This window comes from Oncorhynchus kisutch, linkage group LG4, assembly GCF_002021735.2.
Source record: "Oncorhynchus kisutch isolate 150728-3 linkage group LG4, Okis_V2, whole genome shotgun sequence".
NCBI lineage: Eukaryota > Metazoa > Chordata > Actinopteri > Salmoniformes > Salmonidae > Oncorhynchus > Oncorhynchus kisutch.
In genome coordinates, this window is record NC_034177.2 from 67915533 (window position 1) to 67935432 (window position 19900).

Consider the following 19900-nt stretch of genomic DNA (forward strand, 5'->3'; position numbering starts at 1 on the left):
TCTGCACGATAGCGCACGCGCGCAGCCGGTTTGGGTACCGTGTCAGTCGTTTCTTCTAAATGTGTCCCTTGCTTGCAAGCTTTGCAAGTACAGTTAAGTTAGTCACGTCAAACAGTGCTGGCAGAATAACAGCAAAATAGCTGCTGCCACTCTATGTTTATCATATATGCGTAGTCACTTTAACTATACATTCATGTACGTACTACCTCAATTGGGCCGACCAACCAGTGCTCCCGCACATTGGCTAACCGGGCTATCTGCATTGTGTCCCGCCTCCCATCACCCACCTGCTTTTAGCTCCTTAGCAACTTTGCAGGATTTTGCCCTGCCTAATATACATAGACCTGGAATCACTGGTCACTTTAATAATGGAACACTCATCGCTTTAATGTTTACATACTGCTTTACTCATTTCATATGTATATACTGTATTCTATTCTACTGTGTTTTAGTCAATGCCACTCCTAATATTTATATTTTTCTTAATTCCATTATTTTACTTTTTAGATTTGTGTGTATTTTTGTGACATGTTAGATTTTGCTGCGCTGTTGGAGCTAGAAACACAAGCATTTCACTGTACCCGCAATAACATCTGCTAAATATGTGTATGTGACAAAAAAAATTTATTGTCTGAGATGAGTGGGCTGGACATGATTGGAGTGTTCAGAGCACACACACTGGACGCTCTGGCCGAGGAGTAGTGGCCGAGGAGAGATGAGAGATGATTTCAGATTGGTCTGACTTGTAGCACGTTTCTGTCTGTAACATGAGCTGGTTAGTATGTGTAGGTAATCCTTTCTAACGTGTCTTTTTTGAAAGGTATCACGTAGTACAACTGCGTTTTGAATTCAGTGGAATTAGAGTATGATTGCAAATATGCAGACGGAGTCTAAAAGAGAACACACAGAAGGGAAGCTAGCGACATGTCTAAAAAGACTCCACTATACAAGTAACCATTTCAATAGAATGTTAATGATGTCACTGCGTCAACTGTCGATAGACGTAGCTGGTAAATTCACTCTGGCTATCTACTCTGATATCAGAGCACTCTCGTCTGAGTGTGCCAGAGTGCAGAATAACTGACGAATTTAGGAACGCTTACCACCCGTTGAATATGGCCAGTGTCAGTAAACGTTGGCAAAAAAGCGTAATTAGATTGTTCCCAGCAACACAGTTAGTCACCAACGCTCTGAATAACATAATAACAGCCTAACCAGTCCTGCTAGGGCGAGTAAAATGGTCAGTGAGAGCTGTTCTCTAATTTGTGTCTGGAAGTAGCTAGCAAGCTAGCTAACGTTAGCCAGTTAGCTTGGGGGTTTGACTGCCGTTTTTAGGTCAGAAAGCTCAGATCAACACTACTCCTCGGCCAGAGCGTCCAGTGTGTGTGCTCTGAACACTCCAAATTTACGAGTGGACAATCTGAAAACGCTCTTGAGTTTACGAACGCACAGTGCGCACTCTGAGCACGCTCTGGCTCTCCAGATTATGAACACACCCGTAGTATAAACCATATTTTAGTCTTGAAATGTTTTTTTGTTTTTTTTGTACATGGCCTCGCGTGTGAATCCTTAAACCGATGCTGAAAGGGTGTAGGCAGAGCCCTCCAGTAGGTACCAAAAAAACAGGGGCCATTTTCTCAAAAGTGAGGTTACAAGTTTATCAACATTCAAAGCAGAATTACTTTCCCATTGTTCCTTCGCTGTAGTGTATGAAATACAATTTTGTAGCTCTGAGTCTCTACTTTTATGCAATGTAAAAATCACCATTTCAAATGTTGCTACATAAAACTGAATTGAGCCAGTCAAATGCTAGTTTTAAAGAAAGGGGATATAATGTCTAGATGCTTTTTTTACAGTGATGATTAAGTTCATAAGTTGCCTGGTTGGGCTGAAGAGACCATAGATTGCGCAGTGAGATGGATCAGTAAATGGGCATTTCACTGTCATAGCCTTAGCCGGTGATAACTTGTGGAATAGACACCGACTGGAATGCGGTGTTAACCAATCCGCATCCAGGATTAGACCCACTCATTGTAAAAACTGAAAAATTATGGAGGCTTGTCCGGGATCTATTTGGCCCCATGTGACCCCATCTCATAGATATAGAACCGTACCTGGAGAAGTCTTCCCGCGAAAAAGATGTAGATTCTCAACAGGATTACCTGGAGAAATGCATCAAACTAGAGTAAGACATTGGCATAGATTGCCTATTGCACAAACAGAAGAATCCGATGTACTGTATAGTTCATCAAAGACAAATGGTCTCCAATCCTTTGAGGTAGCGGTACTGTTGAAGTACATTGTGTGTGTGAGTGAGTTCAAGACAGACACCCAAACTGTCACGTCAGCTGCTCCCAGTAATATTCCATGCTATGTGGTAGAAGCGTGGCAGTGTCATTTTCGGGTCCCAGGGTGAAAATCGTCAGCTTTTGCATGGCAGCAGTCTCTGTAACAAAACCACAGGGATCTGACGTCAAAGCGGCTCAATGTGAAATGGGCCATTGGAGCCGGGAGCTGGAGAAAACGGCAGGTCTCTGCAATACTGCCTTAGTGACATCCTGAAATTCAATTAAGCTCGTGAGACACTCCTACACGATCCTGCACTGCCCTTTTCCCCATCTGAGCCCATGGCAGAGACAGAACAAAATACCAGCTGCAAACAGAATGGCTGCGGCACGCGCACACATACAGTAGTAATTGTCTCCGTTTTGATGATGCTGTGTGCTCAGCGCTGTCTCTTTCCACTCATGTAAACAGTGAAAGCTGTGACACTGTAGACATATTTATTTTTGGTGCCGGGGTATTGTGTGTGAGAATCCCACATTTCTATGCCCTATTTATAGTCTGAGATAGAGAATAAAAAGCAACCTTGAATAATGCAGCAGGAGATTGTCAGGTGGAATTAGGAACAACAGGTTGGCCGTTGAAAAATAGATCCTATTTTGTATGTGAGAGAGCGAGTCGGGGGGGGTCCCATGCGCGCAGCCTGCTCGAGTGTGAATAGGCCATTAGGGGAGGCTTTGCTGTGGCTGACATCTCAAACCCACCACTCCAAAGCGCTTTCCCTCAGGAGCTTAGCGAGACCGACACCACTGTCCTCTCTTCATAGGTCGGTCCACACAAGAATGGAGCTCATTATCAAAGGGCTTTCCCATAGAAATATAATTCTATATCTATGGGGTATTCACTGTTGTGACGAGGGGGGAAGTTATGGAGTCCTTTGTGAGACCAGCATGTTGTCTTGACCTCTGACAGCCCTGACCGAGTCTACTATATACAGTGTGGTAGAATCACAATCCAAGGACCTCCCAGAGCAGATGGAACTAAGCTACCTTACGTGTTCATTTATCATGTAAACAAGAGGGGGATGCATCAGTGGATGGACCGCACACACAGTCCTGCTTGCACACCCTGTCAAGGAAATAAGTGATTGTGTTCAGCACACTCCATTACAGTGCATTATTTCTGGGTTTTAGCGAGACACCTCTGCCCAGTGGGTCCTATCGAGGCTGGGGAGTTGACTCCTCTCTGAAGGACCTGCTAACCCAGCACAGCTTGGTTCAGAATATTGCAGGCTGCTGTATAGTCTCGCTGGAGGTTAAATAGGGCTCCTATGTTGGGTTTCGTGACAGAGAGGGAGAGAAAGCCAAGAGTGGAGGAGTGATGTGCCACAGCTGCCAGGATTTCCATGGCTATGCTGGCAAGGAAATTGATCATTCCCCTAACCTCACATCTCCTCTTCCTTCCCATGGCCCAATTCCGTGGCAGCGACTGCTTGACTCTGCAGAGTGTCAGTCAAAAGTGACGATGGGGGCTTTAGAATGTCACTGTTTAGTCACCGGATCTGAGTGACTGAGGAGGACCTCGTCTTAGGCAACATGCGGCGAGGGATTCTGCAGGAGTGCTACTGTTGAGCATCTCCTCGTCTCTGTCAGGAGAGGATGACGTGGTGTGCGGGTGAAGATTTGAGAATGCTGACATTAACCGACACAAACACACCACTCGACGCTGGGGCAGTGGTGTTGAAGTCGGCGTGAATAAAGCTGGGCTGTTTTTCCTGTCCCAGAGGCCGACCGTCCAGAGGCCATGCTATCTGCCCGTTTGGGGAAGTAGGCCCTCGTTTCTCTCTCCTCCTGCCCCCTTTGCCCACCCCACTCTCCCACCCGGCCTCAGTCCCAGCTGTAATCACACTCTCCCTCCCCCACTGATGCCAAGGTACTTGACTGCAGCTCCAAACTGATTTACCCCTCCAGAGATTTCTGTTGTCCATCTCTACTCCGTTTGAACAGTGGCAGTATTTACGGTGCTGTAGCATAGTAGACCTGAGCTGCCAGAGTCGGCAGAGGAGCAGACCAGGGGCTTAGCATGCAGCAGGCAGGCACGCTGTGTCAGAGGAGCAGACCAGGGGCTTAGCATGCAGCAGGCAGGCACGCTGTGTCAGAGGAGCCTCAGGATGAAGAATTTTTTTTTTGTTGACGGTAGCATTACCTAAATGGTCACTTAGTTCATCTGTAAATAGAGAACACAATCAGCAGACCATGCCAGTGTGTGCATGTATGCGCATTTGTCTGTTTGTATTGTGTGTATCTCACATGGATTTGTTGGTGTTTTTGTGTGTTCAGTATGTGTCCAGCATACCGTTTACAGGTCATTTGTCAAGACACCCTACTCTGATGGGTACACGTGTTCCATGTTCAGTGACTCTTGGATATAGACACAACGCTTCCATCCATATGACCAATGTGTGTACTGAAATGCCAAAAGTCACGTGTGCAGTGCCCTTACAATACGAAACGCCCCTGGGAATTTAGTCCTTTTGAATTGGTAAGCATTTCTAAATGGCTATGTTAAATGGAGGTCTACCACATAATGTCAGGCCTAGATCTGCCTCTGGGCTTTCGCTTGTAGTATGAGCCCTGTGCACACGTCACCACTGTGGCTCGATATCTGCAAATCTGGGGGAAGTTGAGTAACGCCGGGAGAAAGGTTATAGTTTTTATTTCTGTTTGTTTTTCTGTTTCTGTTCTGTTTAAATTTTGTTTCAGTTAGTTTTAAGACCTGAATTGCTAGTTATATTTAGTTTTAGTTGCTTCGAAATATTTCTATTTAGTTTTAGTGTTGAACAGAGAGCATGTGTGAGGCTAGGAGACATTTGTGTTGTATTGTTTTTTAGGATGTCACTTTTTGCAACCTGGGGGCAGTAAAACATAAGGTGATGGTTCAGGTCATAGGTTAGGTTTAAATTATTAAGTCAATATCAATGTGACTTGAATTTTAATGGAATATCGCCGAGATGGGTGCAAAAAATATGTTGGAAGAAAACTCTCTCGCCCATGTTTACAACAATCCAATGCTCTTTAACTTTAGTAGTACATGTACCTAGAATCACGTTATCTACCTAGACAATCTTTTCCCTGTTAGCGAGTGGTGTCAGAAGCCCCCAACCCAATCAAAAAATTTATACAGTGCCTGTCAAAAGTTTGGACACCTACTCATGCAAGGGTTTTTCTGAATTTTGTACTATTTTCTACATTGTAGAATAATAGTGAAGACATCAAACTATGAAATAACATGCAGTACTAACCAAAAAAGATGTTAAACGAATCAAAATACATTTTAGATTTTAGATTCTTCAAAGTAGCCACTCTTTGCCTGGATGACAGCTTTGCACACTCTTGGCATTCTCTCAACCAGCTTCATGCTTTTCCAACAGTCTTGAAGGAGTTCCCACATATGCTGAGCACTTGTTCGCTGCTTTTCCTTCACTCTGCGGTTCAACTCATCCCAAACCATCTCAATTGGGTTGAGGTCGGGTGATTGTGGAGGCCAGGTCATCTGATGCAGCACTCATCACTCTCCTTCGAGGTCAAATAGCCCTTACACAGCCTGGGGGTGTGTTGGGTCATTGTCCTGTTAAAAAAAAAAAGATAGTCCCGCTAAGCTCAAACCAGATGGGATGGCGTATCGCTGCAGAATGCTGTGGTAGCCATGCTGGTTAAGTGTACCTTGAATTCTAAATAAATCAGTGTCCCCAACAAAGCTTCCCCACACTATCACACCTCCTCCATGCTTCACGGTGGGAACCACACATGCAGAGATCATCCGTTCACCTATTCTGCTTATCACAAAGACACAGCGTTTGTAACCAAAACTCTCAAATTTGGACTCATCAGACCAAAATGACAGATTTCCACCCATCTAATATCCATTGCTCGTGTTTCTTGGCCCAAGCAAGTCTTCTTATTATTGGTGTCCTTTAGTAGTGGTTTCTTTGCAGCAATTTGATCATGAAGGCCTGATTTCACGCAGTCTCCTCTGAACAGTTGATGTTGAGATGTGTCTGTTACTTGAACTCTGAAGCATTTATTTGAGCTGCAATCTGATATGAAGTTAACTCTAATGAACTCATCCTCTGCTGCAGAGGTAACTCTGGGTCTTCCTTTCCTGTGGCGGTCCTCATGAGAGCCAGTTTCATCATAGCGCTTGATGGTTTTTGTGACTGTACATGAAGAAATGTTCAAAGTTATTGAAATTTTCAGAATTGACTGACCTTCATGTCTTAAAGTAAAGATGGACTGTAATTTCTCTTTGCTTATTTGAGCTGTTATTGCCATAATATGGACTTGGTCTATTACCAAATAGGGCTAACTTCTGTATACCACCCCTACCTTGTCACAACACAACTGATTGGCTCAAACGCATTAAGAAGGAAAGAAATTCCACAAATTAACAAGGCACATCTGTTAATTGAAATGCATTCCAGGTGACTACCTTTATGAAGCTGGTTGAGAAAATGCCAAGAGTGTGCAAAGCTGTCATCAAGGCAAAGGGTGGCTACTTTGAAGAATCTCAAATATAAAATATATTTTGATTTAACACTTTTGGTTACTACATGATTCCATGTGTTATTTTATAGTTTGTCTTCACTATTATTCTACAATGTATATACATAAATGTATTTTTGGTTGGGGACTACGGGGTGCGTCCTTTGCCACTGCTGTTAGGCCTAGCTTGTGCATCCCTATCTATTTGAAACATCTCTGCATTTACCCACCAAATTCAGTAGCTTGAAAAACCCTTATTTCATGATTTGTTTTTATTTTATTTTGTTTTGATGACGGGTTTGTTAATTCTTTTATTTCAGTTTACTAAATCGTTTTTTCATGATTAGCTTTCATTTTAGTTTACTATAATAACCTTGGCCGGGAGTAGGAGCACTTTGTTTGTAAACGGCTACGAGGGAGGTGACCGTACCGATCACTCTCCCACGTTTACCCACCATTGTGACCTTGAAGGATTCACGGCAATCAGCTGGGGAGCATCGGAGAAATAATTTGAAGTAAATCAAGCAGGAGAGGAGAGAGGGAAGCAGAGCCCAGTCCCATTCTCCAGATTGGTCCTGGTACATATCAAACCAGCGGCCATGACAACTAATCCCCCAACAATAGTTGTGAAACGGAAAGTGAAGAGCAGTAGCATCCCGATTTTTGTCTGCCACAGAGACTGTGTTGGTACTGAGAAGTGGTGTGTGTAGATTGACATCACTGACACATCACTCATCGCAGCATGTGTTGGGTAAGGGGGTGCTGAAGTGGCTGACTGGAGCACAGAGCAAGGCTTGCTGTGACATCAGAGAGACCTGGTGATAAACACTCCCAGACCCACTGTGTGGAGTGTGAGAGACTTGACTGAGAAAGCAGGTTGCCAGCCAGCCCTGCTCCATTCAAATAGAGAGCTGCCTCCCAATAATTAAGACTATCTAGATCGCCACACAGTTCAATACTAGGCTACATCTCATCTAATCTATCTAATCTTGGTCTCAGTGGAGAGCCAATTCTGCCCCTCTGTTTTTTTTTCTGATTTGGTGGCTCATTTCTTTAGCGGGCGTAACAAATAGTCATGTCAGTCATGCTTTGTTTTGACAGGATTGATTTACCCATGTTTCTGGATCTGCTCGATCCTATAGTCATTTTATTGTGTTCCGTGTCTACCAGCAATCATCCTGTTATTTGATTATTCTCATTTAATCAGATTAATCTCTGGTAAACTCTAGCAATCAGAATAGGCTGAAGACTGAGGTTGTTCTTGGTTGTGAGGCATCTTAAACACACGCACACACACACACGGAGTGTATTGATATTGGAGATCTGATAGCCCCTGGGTTTTTCCATTGCTAATGCTTTTTGCTTATGAATAATTTGAAGTTCCTACTTGTACCCAGCCTCTCAGGCTCTGTGCAGACCTGGAGAACTCAGTCAAGGGTAACGTTGCATAGCATTCCTCCAAACTTTTTCAGCTGAGAAATGGTGCTTATATTTATTAAGTTAACGCTGCACTTCAAATCAGCCTGCCTGCCCAGATCCAACTCCCTTTCCAGTCAGAGTGAAATAAGACCAGTCCTCATGCTGCTCCCTGTTGCAGAGGAAAACTTTCAGAAGTGCCGGTGTGTTGCCTATTCAGAAATATGCTGAACAAAAATGTTTTATTAGATTCAGTGTCATTGCACTCACCCTTTCCTTTGTCATTTACAGTGTGAACCATGGGGTATTTCAAGGGATTTTATTTCCAAAGCTGACTGGCTCTCACTTCACCATTCCATAATCTGGGCCATTGGACAGCGGTTTAGTAATGTTACATTAGGATTATATTGAAGGCAGAACAAAGGGCAAATTTGATTGAATTATCCATGCATTATACTCATTGTCCTCCAATGTGTCATGGAAGCAACATTTACATTTCCCAGCATATTTTATTCATTCCATAGCCTATAACTAGGGCACGTACATGTGTACAGGAAAAACTCCTGGCCCTACTAAATGGCTGTAAACCAGAAATGAGTTTCAATAATGTTACTGCTGGTAAACGTGCTGCATGTTTATCTGAGACTCATGGCTGTTCTCATCCACAGGTGATCCACAAACACTTCTACCTGAAGCGGGTAGAGGTCATGGCACAGTGTGAGGAGTGGATCGCAGACATCCAACAGTACAGCAGTGACAAGAGAGTGGGCCGCACCATGTCCCATCACGCTGCTGCATTGAAGGTAAACAAATGCACTCTTCAGCTACAGGAGAACCTTGAACCATATCAGAACGTGGTCCTTCACCACAGAAGGTAACACCTCATCCCCCTTTCACTTACGTTTACACACACAAGCGCACACAGTTCTGGTTTGTGTTAATGAGGTCTGAATTGGTCTCTCAGGGCAACATCCCTGATGTTTATGCATGGTGGACAGGCTTGATTCACGCCACTGCTGGCTTCCCCCTCTGACCATCTCGAGGCGGCCCGAGCAGATAAGGGACCCGCGTCCTACTTCACTCAGCGCTCACTGGCAGCAAGGCTCCCTTCCTCTGGCTGTTAATAGCCACAATTAATACCCAGTGTAAATAATCTCCCAGACACCCTGATATAGACTAAAGGACCACAGCAAGCTGTTCACATTGCTGTGGCAACACCCAGTGTTGTTTTTAAAGCAGGGCTACAGAGTTCTTTGTAGTCCCATTATCTTCAGGGCTTTTTTTTCTCTTGCTCCAGCAAATAGTTTCAGATTCTGAAATGATGGGTTGATCTTTAGTGCGTGTTCTTGATTCCTTTCTCCTTGTATTTTTTTTTTAAGGTGATGTGTGAGAAGTGGTCCCTTTTTTCATTACTTCAGTAGTGTCCAAGATACTCTGCTTTGGCAGTGAAAGGGCAACTGGAATAAATTAATGTGAGCTCCAAGTGTATTTTAGACAACTTAAATGGTGGGTTTGAAGTTTGTATTGGTTTGGAAGAGCGTTTAGTTCACAGGCTTTGTCATTATTGTTGGGAAGAGTATACATCTATTTCCTCATCAGAGCCCCTGTTTGTACTTGCCTCCTCACAGCATATAGTAGCTCTGAACTGAGCCCTATGTAATAACTCTGTCCTCTTTCCCTCTTTCCCCATCCAGAGACACACGGCCCAGCTACGAGAGGAACTGCTGAAGCTGCCCTGCCCTGAGGGCCTGGAGCCTGACGGGGAGGAGTTCTCAGACAAGAGTGCCGCCCTCGGGGTCAAGGAGCTGGCCAATCAGGACGCGGAGAAGCCGAGTGGCAGCCAAGACGGCACCTGCAGTGAGGGCCCGCTATGAGTCCCGCCCCTCCTTGCTCCCCTCCACCCTAAGCCGCGGCCACTCCTCCTCACAACTATTACTATTGTTATTAAATAGACTTTGACGGCTTCGAAGCACAAGCCACCATTTTGTCAATATTTGTATGTAAGAATCGAATTATGTAATGGCTGAATAAAGAGGACAAAAAAACTAGATGAGAATGAAACAGCTTACAAACCAACAAAAATAAGACAAAACTCCAAACTATGCTATGCCCTTAAGGAAACAGTTGACAAACAAATTACCTTTTTATTTTTACCTGTATAACAGTGTAAACTGTTCGTGCTTTTTTTTTTCTCTCAATTGTGAAATAACCACTGATTGGTATGTTATTAAATTTGTTTATGTATACATAATGACAGAGGAAATCACTGAATATATAAGGGAACTAGCCTACCATTAGAGAATAATGTTTACTGAATGTTAATTTCAATTGTTTGGACTGTTAGTGCAAGGACAGTTGTAACCAGGAATATATTGGTCGTTCTTTAAGTATACTATTTAAAAGAAAACATACACTTTCCTGAATTTGAGAAATCTTCTGGTTGCCCATTGACATCGCTTTTTTGATTTCTACAGGATCCTGTAAACTTCAATAAAGGCTGAAATATACATTCTTAATTGCAATGATTACTTGTTACCCTTTTTACAGGCTGTTCAAAAACGCTATGAGCAAGTTTTTTTTGCCTCTAATTCTCAATGCAAGTTTAATAAATGCAACCTGTTTTACTTTTCCCGGATATATACATTGATCTGATTGTGTAGATAAGAGTCTGAGTATGTAAGATGTTTGGGATATGTACCGGTATGTGAACGCTTCTGAATGTGTGATTTTATGCGTATTCAACAATCCCACTAAGATACAAAGCTGCTATGTGCCTTTTATCTACATTGACATCATACCAAATACTTTGAAAAAGTTAATTCACTGATTATTTGACATTTCTACACTTTGATCGTTCCGCTGTGTCTGAAAAAGGTTGATTCCGGTGAAAGAAAAAGCACTTAATATTTTACTCTCTCCCGGTTCAGTCACATACTCCTTTTGGTAGGACATTAAATGGAGCTTGAAAATGTGGATTGATTGTGCAAATGCTTCTTTCTGCGTTGTTGAACACAACTTGGACTTGAACCTCTTAAGGAAAACATGGTACCAATCCACATGGGAGCATAAGCTGCTACTGTAAAGTGACTTGGAAGGCCCAGTGCTTATTACCAGTGCAGGGAAATGGGCCATCTATATGGGTAGAATTTTAAACTGAAGTATCTAGATTTTTTAAAATTTTATATATAATAATAATTAAATGTGTTTGCTGGTGCAGTTTGTAGCCATCCGCAGCTAACTGTCAGTCCTCTGTGTTCTCCTATACTTACCATAAGATAAGCTTATATCGGCTTGTGCATTTCACTGTCGTGAAACAAAATGACCAAAGTCAACATCCAGCTTGATTCAGTGTGAATTGGTTGGCTATATGTTGCCTTAGGTGTCTCCTAAGCAAATATACACAGAGTGGACATAACATTAGGAACAATGTCCTAGTATGTAGTTGCTCCTCCCCCTTTGTCCTCAGAACAGCCTCAATTCATTTGAGCATGGACTCTACAATCTGTCGAAAGCATTCCACAGGGATGCTGGCCCATGACTCCAATGCTTCCCACAGTTGTGTGAAGTTGGCTGGTTGTCCTGAGGGTAGTGGACCATTCTTGATACTCACAGGAAATGTGAAAAGCTCAGCAGCGTTGCGCCTGGCACCTACTTCTGTACTCAAAGGCACTTAAATATTTTGTCTTGCCCATTCACCCTCTGAATGGCACACATACACAATGTCTTAATTGTCTCCAGGCCTAAAAGTCGTTCTTTAAACGGTCTCATCCACCTCATCTACAATGATTGTAGTGGATTTAACAAGTGACATCAAAAAGGGATCACCTGGTCAGTCTGTCATGGAAAGAGCAGGTGTTCATAATGTTTTAGAAACTTGGTCTGTATATCAGTGTATCTTCACAGTTCTATATGAAGACTAAGCAACATTGAGCCTCTGGAACCTTTTCCTGTTATCCCTTTCCCAAAAAGCTCTGCCTTTGGGAATGCCTTTTGTAGCTCTTGTACAGCAAGCTTGGATAAACAGGGATTATGGTGTAGAATAAAGGAGAACAGCACAGTGGATGCACTTCTGTGATTTAGCCCTACCACTATACATTATTCATCCTATGCTTTAAAACTCAGTGAAATAGGAGAAATAGCTACTGGAAAATGCATGGAGTAAAGCTGCATGGAGAATCAGCAATGGAATGCAATAAGCCTACAGGCTACACAGAGTACACGCAGCAGGGTTTGAATCCATTGTTGGGAATCTGAACCCAAATCACACCAATACTAGACAGGTGAACAGAGATAGATGCAGTTTTTCTACCAAATGTTTGATCACATGTACCCTGTATTGCAATATATTACCCTTTCACCAATAATTTGATGTATGCTGAACAAAAATATAAATGCAACAATTACAATGATTTTACTGAGCTACAGTTCATGTAAGGAAATCTGTAAATTGAGACCTTAATACATCCTAATTAGTGCATTGGGAAAGTATTCAGACCTCTTGACTTTTTCCACATTTTGTTACGTTACAGCCTTATTCTAAAATTGATTTCTTAGGTTTTTTTACCTCATCAATCTACACACAATACTCCACAATGACAGAGAAAATCAGGTTGAAATACACATTTACATAAGTATTCAAACCATTTACTCAGTACTTTGTTGAAGCACCTTTGGCAGCGATTACAGCCTTGAGTCTTGGGTATGACGCTATAAGCTTGGCACACCTGTATTTGGGGAGTTAGGTCAGGTTGAATGGGGAGTGTCGCTGCACAGCTATTTTCAGGTCTCTCAAGAGATGTTAGATTGGGTTCAAGTCCAGGATCTGGCTGGGCCACTCAAAGACATTCAGAGACTTGTCCCGAAGCCACTCCTGTGTTGTCCTATCTGTATGCTCAGGGTTGTTGTCCTGTTGGAAGGTGAAGATTCACCTCCGTCTGAGGTCCTAAGTGCTCTGGAGCAGGTTTTCATCAAGGATCTCTCTGTACTTTGCTCCGTTCATCTTTGCCTCGATCCTGACTAGTCTCCCAGTCCCTTCTACTGAAAAACATCCCCACAGCATGATGCTGCCACCATGTTTCACCGTAGTGATGGTGCAAGGTTTCCTCCAGACGTGACTCTTGGCATTCATGCCAAATGAGTTCAATCTTGGTTTCATCAGACCAGAGAATATTGGCCAACTCCAAGCCGTCTGTCATGTGCCTTTTACTAAGGAATGGCTTCCGTCTGGCCATCATAAAGGCCTGATTGGTGGAGTGCTGCAGAAATGGTTGTCCTTCTGGAAGGTTCTCCCATCTCCACAGAGGAACTCTGGAGCTCTGTCAGAGTGACCATCGGGTTCTTGGTCACCTTCCTGACCAAGGTCCTTCTCCCCCGTTTGCTCTGTTTGGCCGGGTGGCCAGCTCTAAGAGTCTTGGTGGTTCCAAACTTCTTCCATTTAAGAATGATGGAGACCACTGTGTTCTTGGGGACATTCTATGCTGCAGAATTCTTTGGAACCCTTCCCCAGATCTTTGCCTCAACACAATCATGTCTCGGAGCTCTACAGACAGTTCCTTCGACTTCATGGCTTGGTTTTTACTCTGACATGCACTGTCAACTGTGGGACCTTATATAGGCAGGTGTGTGCCTTTCCAAATCATGTCCAATCAATTTAATTTACCACAGGTGGACTCCAATCAAGTTGTTGAAACATCTCAAGGATGATCAATGGAAACAGGATGCACCTGAGCTCAATTTCGAGTCTCATTGCAAAGGGTCTGAATACTTAAATAAATAAGGTATTTCTGTTTTGAAATGTTTTATGATTTGCTAAAATATCTAAAAACCTGTTTTCACTTTGTCGTCAAGGGGTATTGTGTGTAGATTGATAAATGTTTTATTCAATCAATTTTAGAATAAGTATGTAAAGGAACAAAATGTGGAAAAAGTCAAGAGGTCTGAATACTTTCCTAATGCACTGTATATTCAGACCTATATCTCTGTAATGCTTAGAGAAGATCTCATGTCAGATGTGCAGCCAGACTTATTAGCCACTCGGTCTCTTTCAAACATCCAGTTTTGTGTTATTGGAGTGCTGTGGTTGCAGGTTCACCTGCCTCATCTAAAGCCTATTATTTTGGGGTGTTGCTGTAGGCCACCAAGTGTTAAGTCAGTATCTAAATAATATGTGTGAAATGCTTGATAGTGTATGTGATGTAAATAGATGTCTACTTTCTTGGGCACCTGAATATTGACTGGTTTTAATCAAGCTGTCTGCTCAAGAGGAAGCTTCTCACTGTAACCAGTGCCTGTAATCTGGTTCAGGTTATTAACCAAATTTCCAGGGTGTTAACAAATACTACAGGAACAAGATCATCCACATGTATTAATCACATTTTTACTAATACTGAAGAACTTTGTTCTAAAGCTGTATCTGTACCCATTGGATGGAGTGATCACAATATAGTAGCAATATCCAGGAAAGATAAAGTTACAAGAGCTGTGCCTAAAACAGTGTATAAGAAATCATACAAAATATTTTGCTGTGATTCTTATGTGGATATTTGTCTGGCTGTACATCTGACTTATGTGACTAAACACAACAAAATGAAGAAAACTGTATTATGAAGCAAATATATAAAGAATGGAGTACTTTAAATTAAATAATGAGCAGAAATACAAATTCAACTCCATCTTTCAACGAATCAGATAGCTTATTCATGACAAAACCATTTGATGTTGCCAATTATTTGAATGATTGCCCACTTTGCCAATAATGTAAATTTAGGCAGGAAATGTCAACAAAGAACAGTGAGTGTATTCATGCATTAAAAAACAAATCATTAAAGAAAAGCATAAGTTAGAATTTTGTAGTGTGGGAGAGGTAGAAACATTGTTATCGATCAATAATGACAAACCTGGCATTGCAACTTAGATGGAAAGCTACTGAAGATGGTAGCTGACTCTAAGGAGAGACCAATCTGTCATATCTTCAATCTGAGTCTAGAGGAAGGTGTTTGTCTTCAGGCCTGGAGGGAAGCCAAAGTCATTCCGCTACCCAAGAGTGGTATCAGCTTGTTGCCAACTCTTAGCAACCTGTTGTCAAAAATAGTTTGAACAAATACAATGCTATTTCTCTGTAAAGAAATTGACAGACTTTCAGCATGCTTATAGAGACATGTACTGCACTGACACAAATGACTGATGATTGGTTGAAAGAAATTGATAAAACACTACATCACCAAATGTTTGACAAGCAGGTGTCCACATACATCTCAATCCAAAATCATAGGCGTTAATATGGAGTTGGTCCCCCCCATTGCTGCTATAACAGCCTCCACTCTTCTGGGAAGGCTTTCCACTAGATGCTGGAACATTGTTGCAGGGACTTCCAATTACCCACATGCATTAGTGAATTCGGGCCCTGATGCTGGCCGATTAGGCCTGCCTCGCAGTCGCCAGTCAAGTTCTTCCACACCGATTTCGATGAACCACTTCTGTATGGACCTCGCTTTGTGCATGGGGGCATTGTCATGCTAAAAAAGGTAAGGGCCTTCCCCAAACTGTTGCCACAAAATTGGAAGTACATAATCATCTAGAATGTCATGGTATGCAGTATCGTTAAGATTTCCATTCACTGGAAGTAAGGGGCCTAGCCCAAACCATGAAAAACAGCCCCATACCATTATTTCTCCTCCACCAAACTTTGCAGTTGCATTCGGCAGGTAGCGTTCTCCTGGCATCCATCAAGCCCAGATTAGTCCATTGGACTGCCAGATGGTTAAGCGTAATTCATCACTCCAGAGAAAGCTTTTCCACTGCTCTAAAATCCAATGGCTGCAAGCTTAACAACACTCCAGCCCAAGCTTGGCATTGAACATTGGTGATCTTAGGCTTATGTGCGGCTGCTCGGCCATAGAAACCCTTTTCATGAAGTTCCTGATGACGTTGCTTCCAGAGGCAGTTTGGAACTCGGTAGTGAGTGTTGCAACTGAGGACAGACAGATTTTTACGCGCCACGCATATCACACTCGGAGGTCCCGTTCTGTGAGCTTGTGTGGCCTACCACTTCGTGGCTGAGCCGTTGTTGCTCCTAGATGTTTCCACTTCACAATAACAGCACTGACAGTTGACCGGGGCAGCTCTAACAGGGCATCCCATGACGGTGCCACGTTGAAAGTCACTGAGCACTTCTGTAAGGCCATTCTACTGTCAATGTTTGTCTATGGAGATTACATGGTTGTGTGCTCGATTTTATACACCTCTCAACTGGAGTGGCTGAAATAGCCGAATCCACTAATTTGAAGGGTTGTCTACATACATAGTGTAAGAACATTGTGGGAGCTGTACTGTTAGATTTCAGTACAGCCTTTGATTACCTGTATTTGGTACAAATCATTCCCTAAACTCTAGACCTCAGCTGAATCAGGTAATGAATGGTGTGGCTTTTGAACAAGTTGAGGAGACTAAATTACTTGGTATTACCTTAGATTGCAAACTGTCATGGTCAAAACATATAGATTCAATGGTTGTAAAGATGGGTAGAAGTCTGGCATTAATGCTTTTTTGAAACCACACACCGGAAAGCAAGTCCTGCAGGCTCTAGTTTGTCTTATTTTGTTTATTGTTTAGTCATGTAGTCAAGTGCAGCAGCTGGCCCAGAACAGAGCAGAACATCATGCTCTTCATAGTAATCAGAGTGCTAATATAAATACTATACCTTTGCCTTTGATTAATTGAAAAGGAAACTCTCTTTTTCAAACAAGCATTGCAGAGCTGGTTACAATGTCAATTTCATCCCCCAGAAAAGACAGAACAAATATAACAACAGATATTATGGTTGAACTGAAATGTGCTGGTTGATAAAAGACCTGTATTTATGGAAAATATGTTTGAAATTTGTATTTTGTTTTTAAATGATATTGTAAATAGGAATGGTACAGTTATGTCTTTCATGGAGCTATTGGAATTGTATGGGAAGGTCTGCTCAATCCAAGATTACAACCAACTGATTCCAGCATTACCCCAAAAATGGAGGAGGCGGGTGGCAGCGGGAGGAGGTAGGGAACTGGTCTGTCTGCCCAATATAAAACTGTCAGGAACAAAAAATATTGTAAATAGGAAAGTATAGCAGTTTAATTTGAGGACCAAGATGTTGACAGCTGCGCAATACAGATTGTAAAATAGCTGGGAAGATATTTTTGATGTACCGATTCCATGGCACAGGGTTTATGAGTTGATATATAAAATTGTGCAAAATTCAAGACTTTGTGCTTTTCAGTTAAAATTATTGTACAGAATTCTTGCCACCAAATAAATGTAGAATATTTGGGGCATACAATAATCGCAGCTCTGCAGAGGATACAGAATCAATAGACCATTTACGCCTGTTTCTGGTCTCAGGTTCAGGAATGTCTGAAAAAGCATAACATTAATCTAAAATTTAACCTTAGAAATAACATTGTTGAAAGACCTGGTTATAATATATTTATACTCTTACTGAATGTATTTATTTTCAACTCACAATATGTGGATTCGATTAGATAGATTCAAATGGTATGTTGAACATCACAGCATAGTTGAAAGATATAGAGTATGAAGTGTAGAAATCCGAAGAGGGTGGCCAGCATTGATAGATGGGCTGAGGGAACTGAGGGTTGGGATATGGAACTGGAGACGAGTGGGAGTGGAGTTGTTGGGCGGGGGACAGAATGACAGTCAAATAAAAAAATACAAAATAAATTCTAAACAAAACAAAATGAAAAAGTCTGTTTGATTGATACTGAGGGGCAACGCAGTTACATCCAATGCCTGTTTGCCTGAGGCTGATGCTGTGCAGGTGCTTGTACGCGTGTACACATGCATACACACACAATCGCATTCAAACATACACGTGTGCACACACACATACACACATGTAAATAGTGCAACACATGCACTTAAACGTGTTCAGACGGCCCTGCTGTTTAGATTTTATTGTCATTTATGTCTTTTTTTTGTGTTGTTGTTTTCTTTTGTTTTCACATTTTTTCTCTTTTGTTCCTTTTGGTTGAGGGGCAGCTCTCTGGGAACTATGGGAGGGATCTAGGACGGTTGGTGGCCTGGCGGTTGGGAGCCGGTGGCCGATAGGTCGCTGGTTCGGGTCCCCGACTTGACTTGATGAGAAAATGCTTGAAAATGACCAGTGTGATTGGTTCTTTGAGGCTGTCAGTGATCCGCTATGTGAGACACTCATATTATCATAGAATCGGGGTTATGCAAGTAAGGAGAGCGCAGCCTCACAGCTTTTTTTAGGTGGGGGTGGTGTGGGTTGGTATCAGTTAGCTAGCAAGTTTGATGGCCAAGGTTATCTGCCAGTGTGCACAGACTTGCTTTCAACAAAAGGTATTCTGTCCTGAAAGAGCCCAGCTCAGTCCTTTCCTGCAGGACTGACTGAGGTAATGTTTCATGGACTCTCCAAGAGCAGAAGGCCAATCCGCAATAGGCTTCCAAACAGACATAATTTAGACTGCAACAATGAAAGTCAACATCTCCCTATAATCATCTCCCCAAGCACGAACACACCCTCCTTTGTATACTTTTATAGAGCAGTAAAAAACAAACATAGTGGTGTCTGGGGATTTTTTTTAATGATTTCTCCTCACACACTCCTTTGGTAATCAATGTGAGAACGGTGTGTGTGTGTTGGAGCATAGGTTTGGCAGCCCGAACTTCAAACAGCATCTGCGCACTGCAGGTGTCACTGCTTGTCTTTAACAGAAAATATTTAGGTTTTTTTGGAAACATAGTCTTGAAAAATAGCTTTCATCAGTTGAATAGTAGAGTGTCCTTGACAGGTCTGTAAATTGGAAGCAGGCCTCTGGAAAGGTAAATCAGACTGTAAAAGCATCTTTTCACCGTGGTCTCTCTTCCGTACTTCAAACCCACTCCAATGAGCCCTTTGAAGGGCCTTCACTTTGCCTGTGAACAATTCCATAATGTGCCCAAACACTCGTCTCTTAAATGTCATGCACGAAGAGGAGGAAGGGGAGGATGGGGAGGGGGGGGGGGGGGGCAAGTGCTGGAGAAAACCTTAGACTAGATCCTCCAGTGCACTGAGAAAAACAGCCGAGAGCTCTATCAATGCACCATGCTGCTGCTGGGGCTCTGAATCATTTAGACGTTGTTTTTGGCTCATGTCAAAAAGTGGGCTTACTCACTGACTCTATCTCCAGGAGCAGTGTACAGTACAAGACGCTCACTGTAGTAAACCACTGACAGCGGAGAAAAGGTCAGCCAGGATCATTTTCATTAGGATTCAATGTGCTCACCACGATTTAAAGGCTTTGCATGGTCAGTCTGACTTTCTGCATCAGCCGTACAGCATTTACTGTGATATGGCCTCTGTGGAAGTCAAGGCATTCAATACTTCTTGCACTTCGAGGAGCAGAGCAGAGCTGTTGTGAAGGAAGTTAGTTATCAAGGAAGTGAGTTTGTGTTTACACAGGACCTCCTGCCCCCACCTACCGTCAACCAATCATGTCATTGCAGAACTATACGGAGCCCATCGTATTGTTACAAAAATTGGTAGGCACACGGCATCGCCATCCGGAGCTCGATTTGGCCTCTGCAACCCCCCAAAGGCTCCACAATTGTGTCACACCCTTCATACGGAGCCCTCCGGACATCATTCCTGGATCAAG

General features: G+C 42.7%; 1 protein-coding gene across 17 annotated transcripts in view; it reads left to right on the forward strand.

Annotated features, from left to right (window-relative positions):
* Positions 1-10875, forward strand: part of birc6 (baculoviral IAP repeat containing 6) — a 147304-nt gene extending 136429 nt beyond the window's left edge. For all 17 annotated transcript variants that reach the window (XM_020481699.2, XM_020481707.2, XM_020481712.2 and 14 more), the window contains 2 exons: positions 8909-9043; positions 9935-10875. In XM_020481699.2, coding sequence (XP_020337288.1) covers positions 8909-9043; positions 9935-10114 — 315 coding nt within the window. In that variant the 3' untranslated portion in view covers positions 10115-10875. The remainder of the gene's footprint in view (positions 1-8908; positions 9044-9934) is intronic.
* The last annotated feature ends 9025 nt before the right edge of the window (positions 10876-19900 follow it).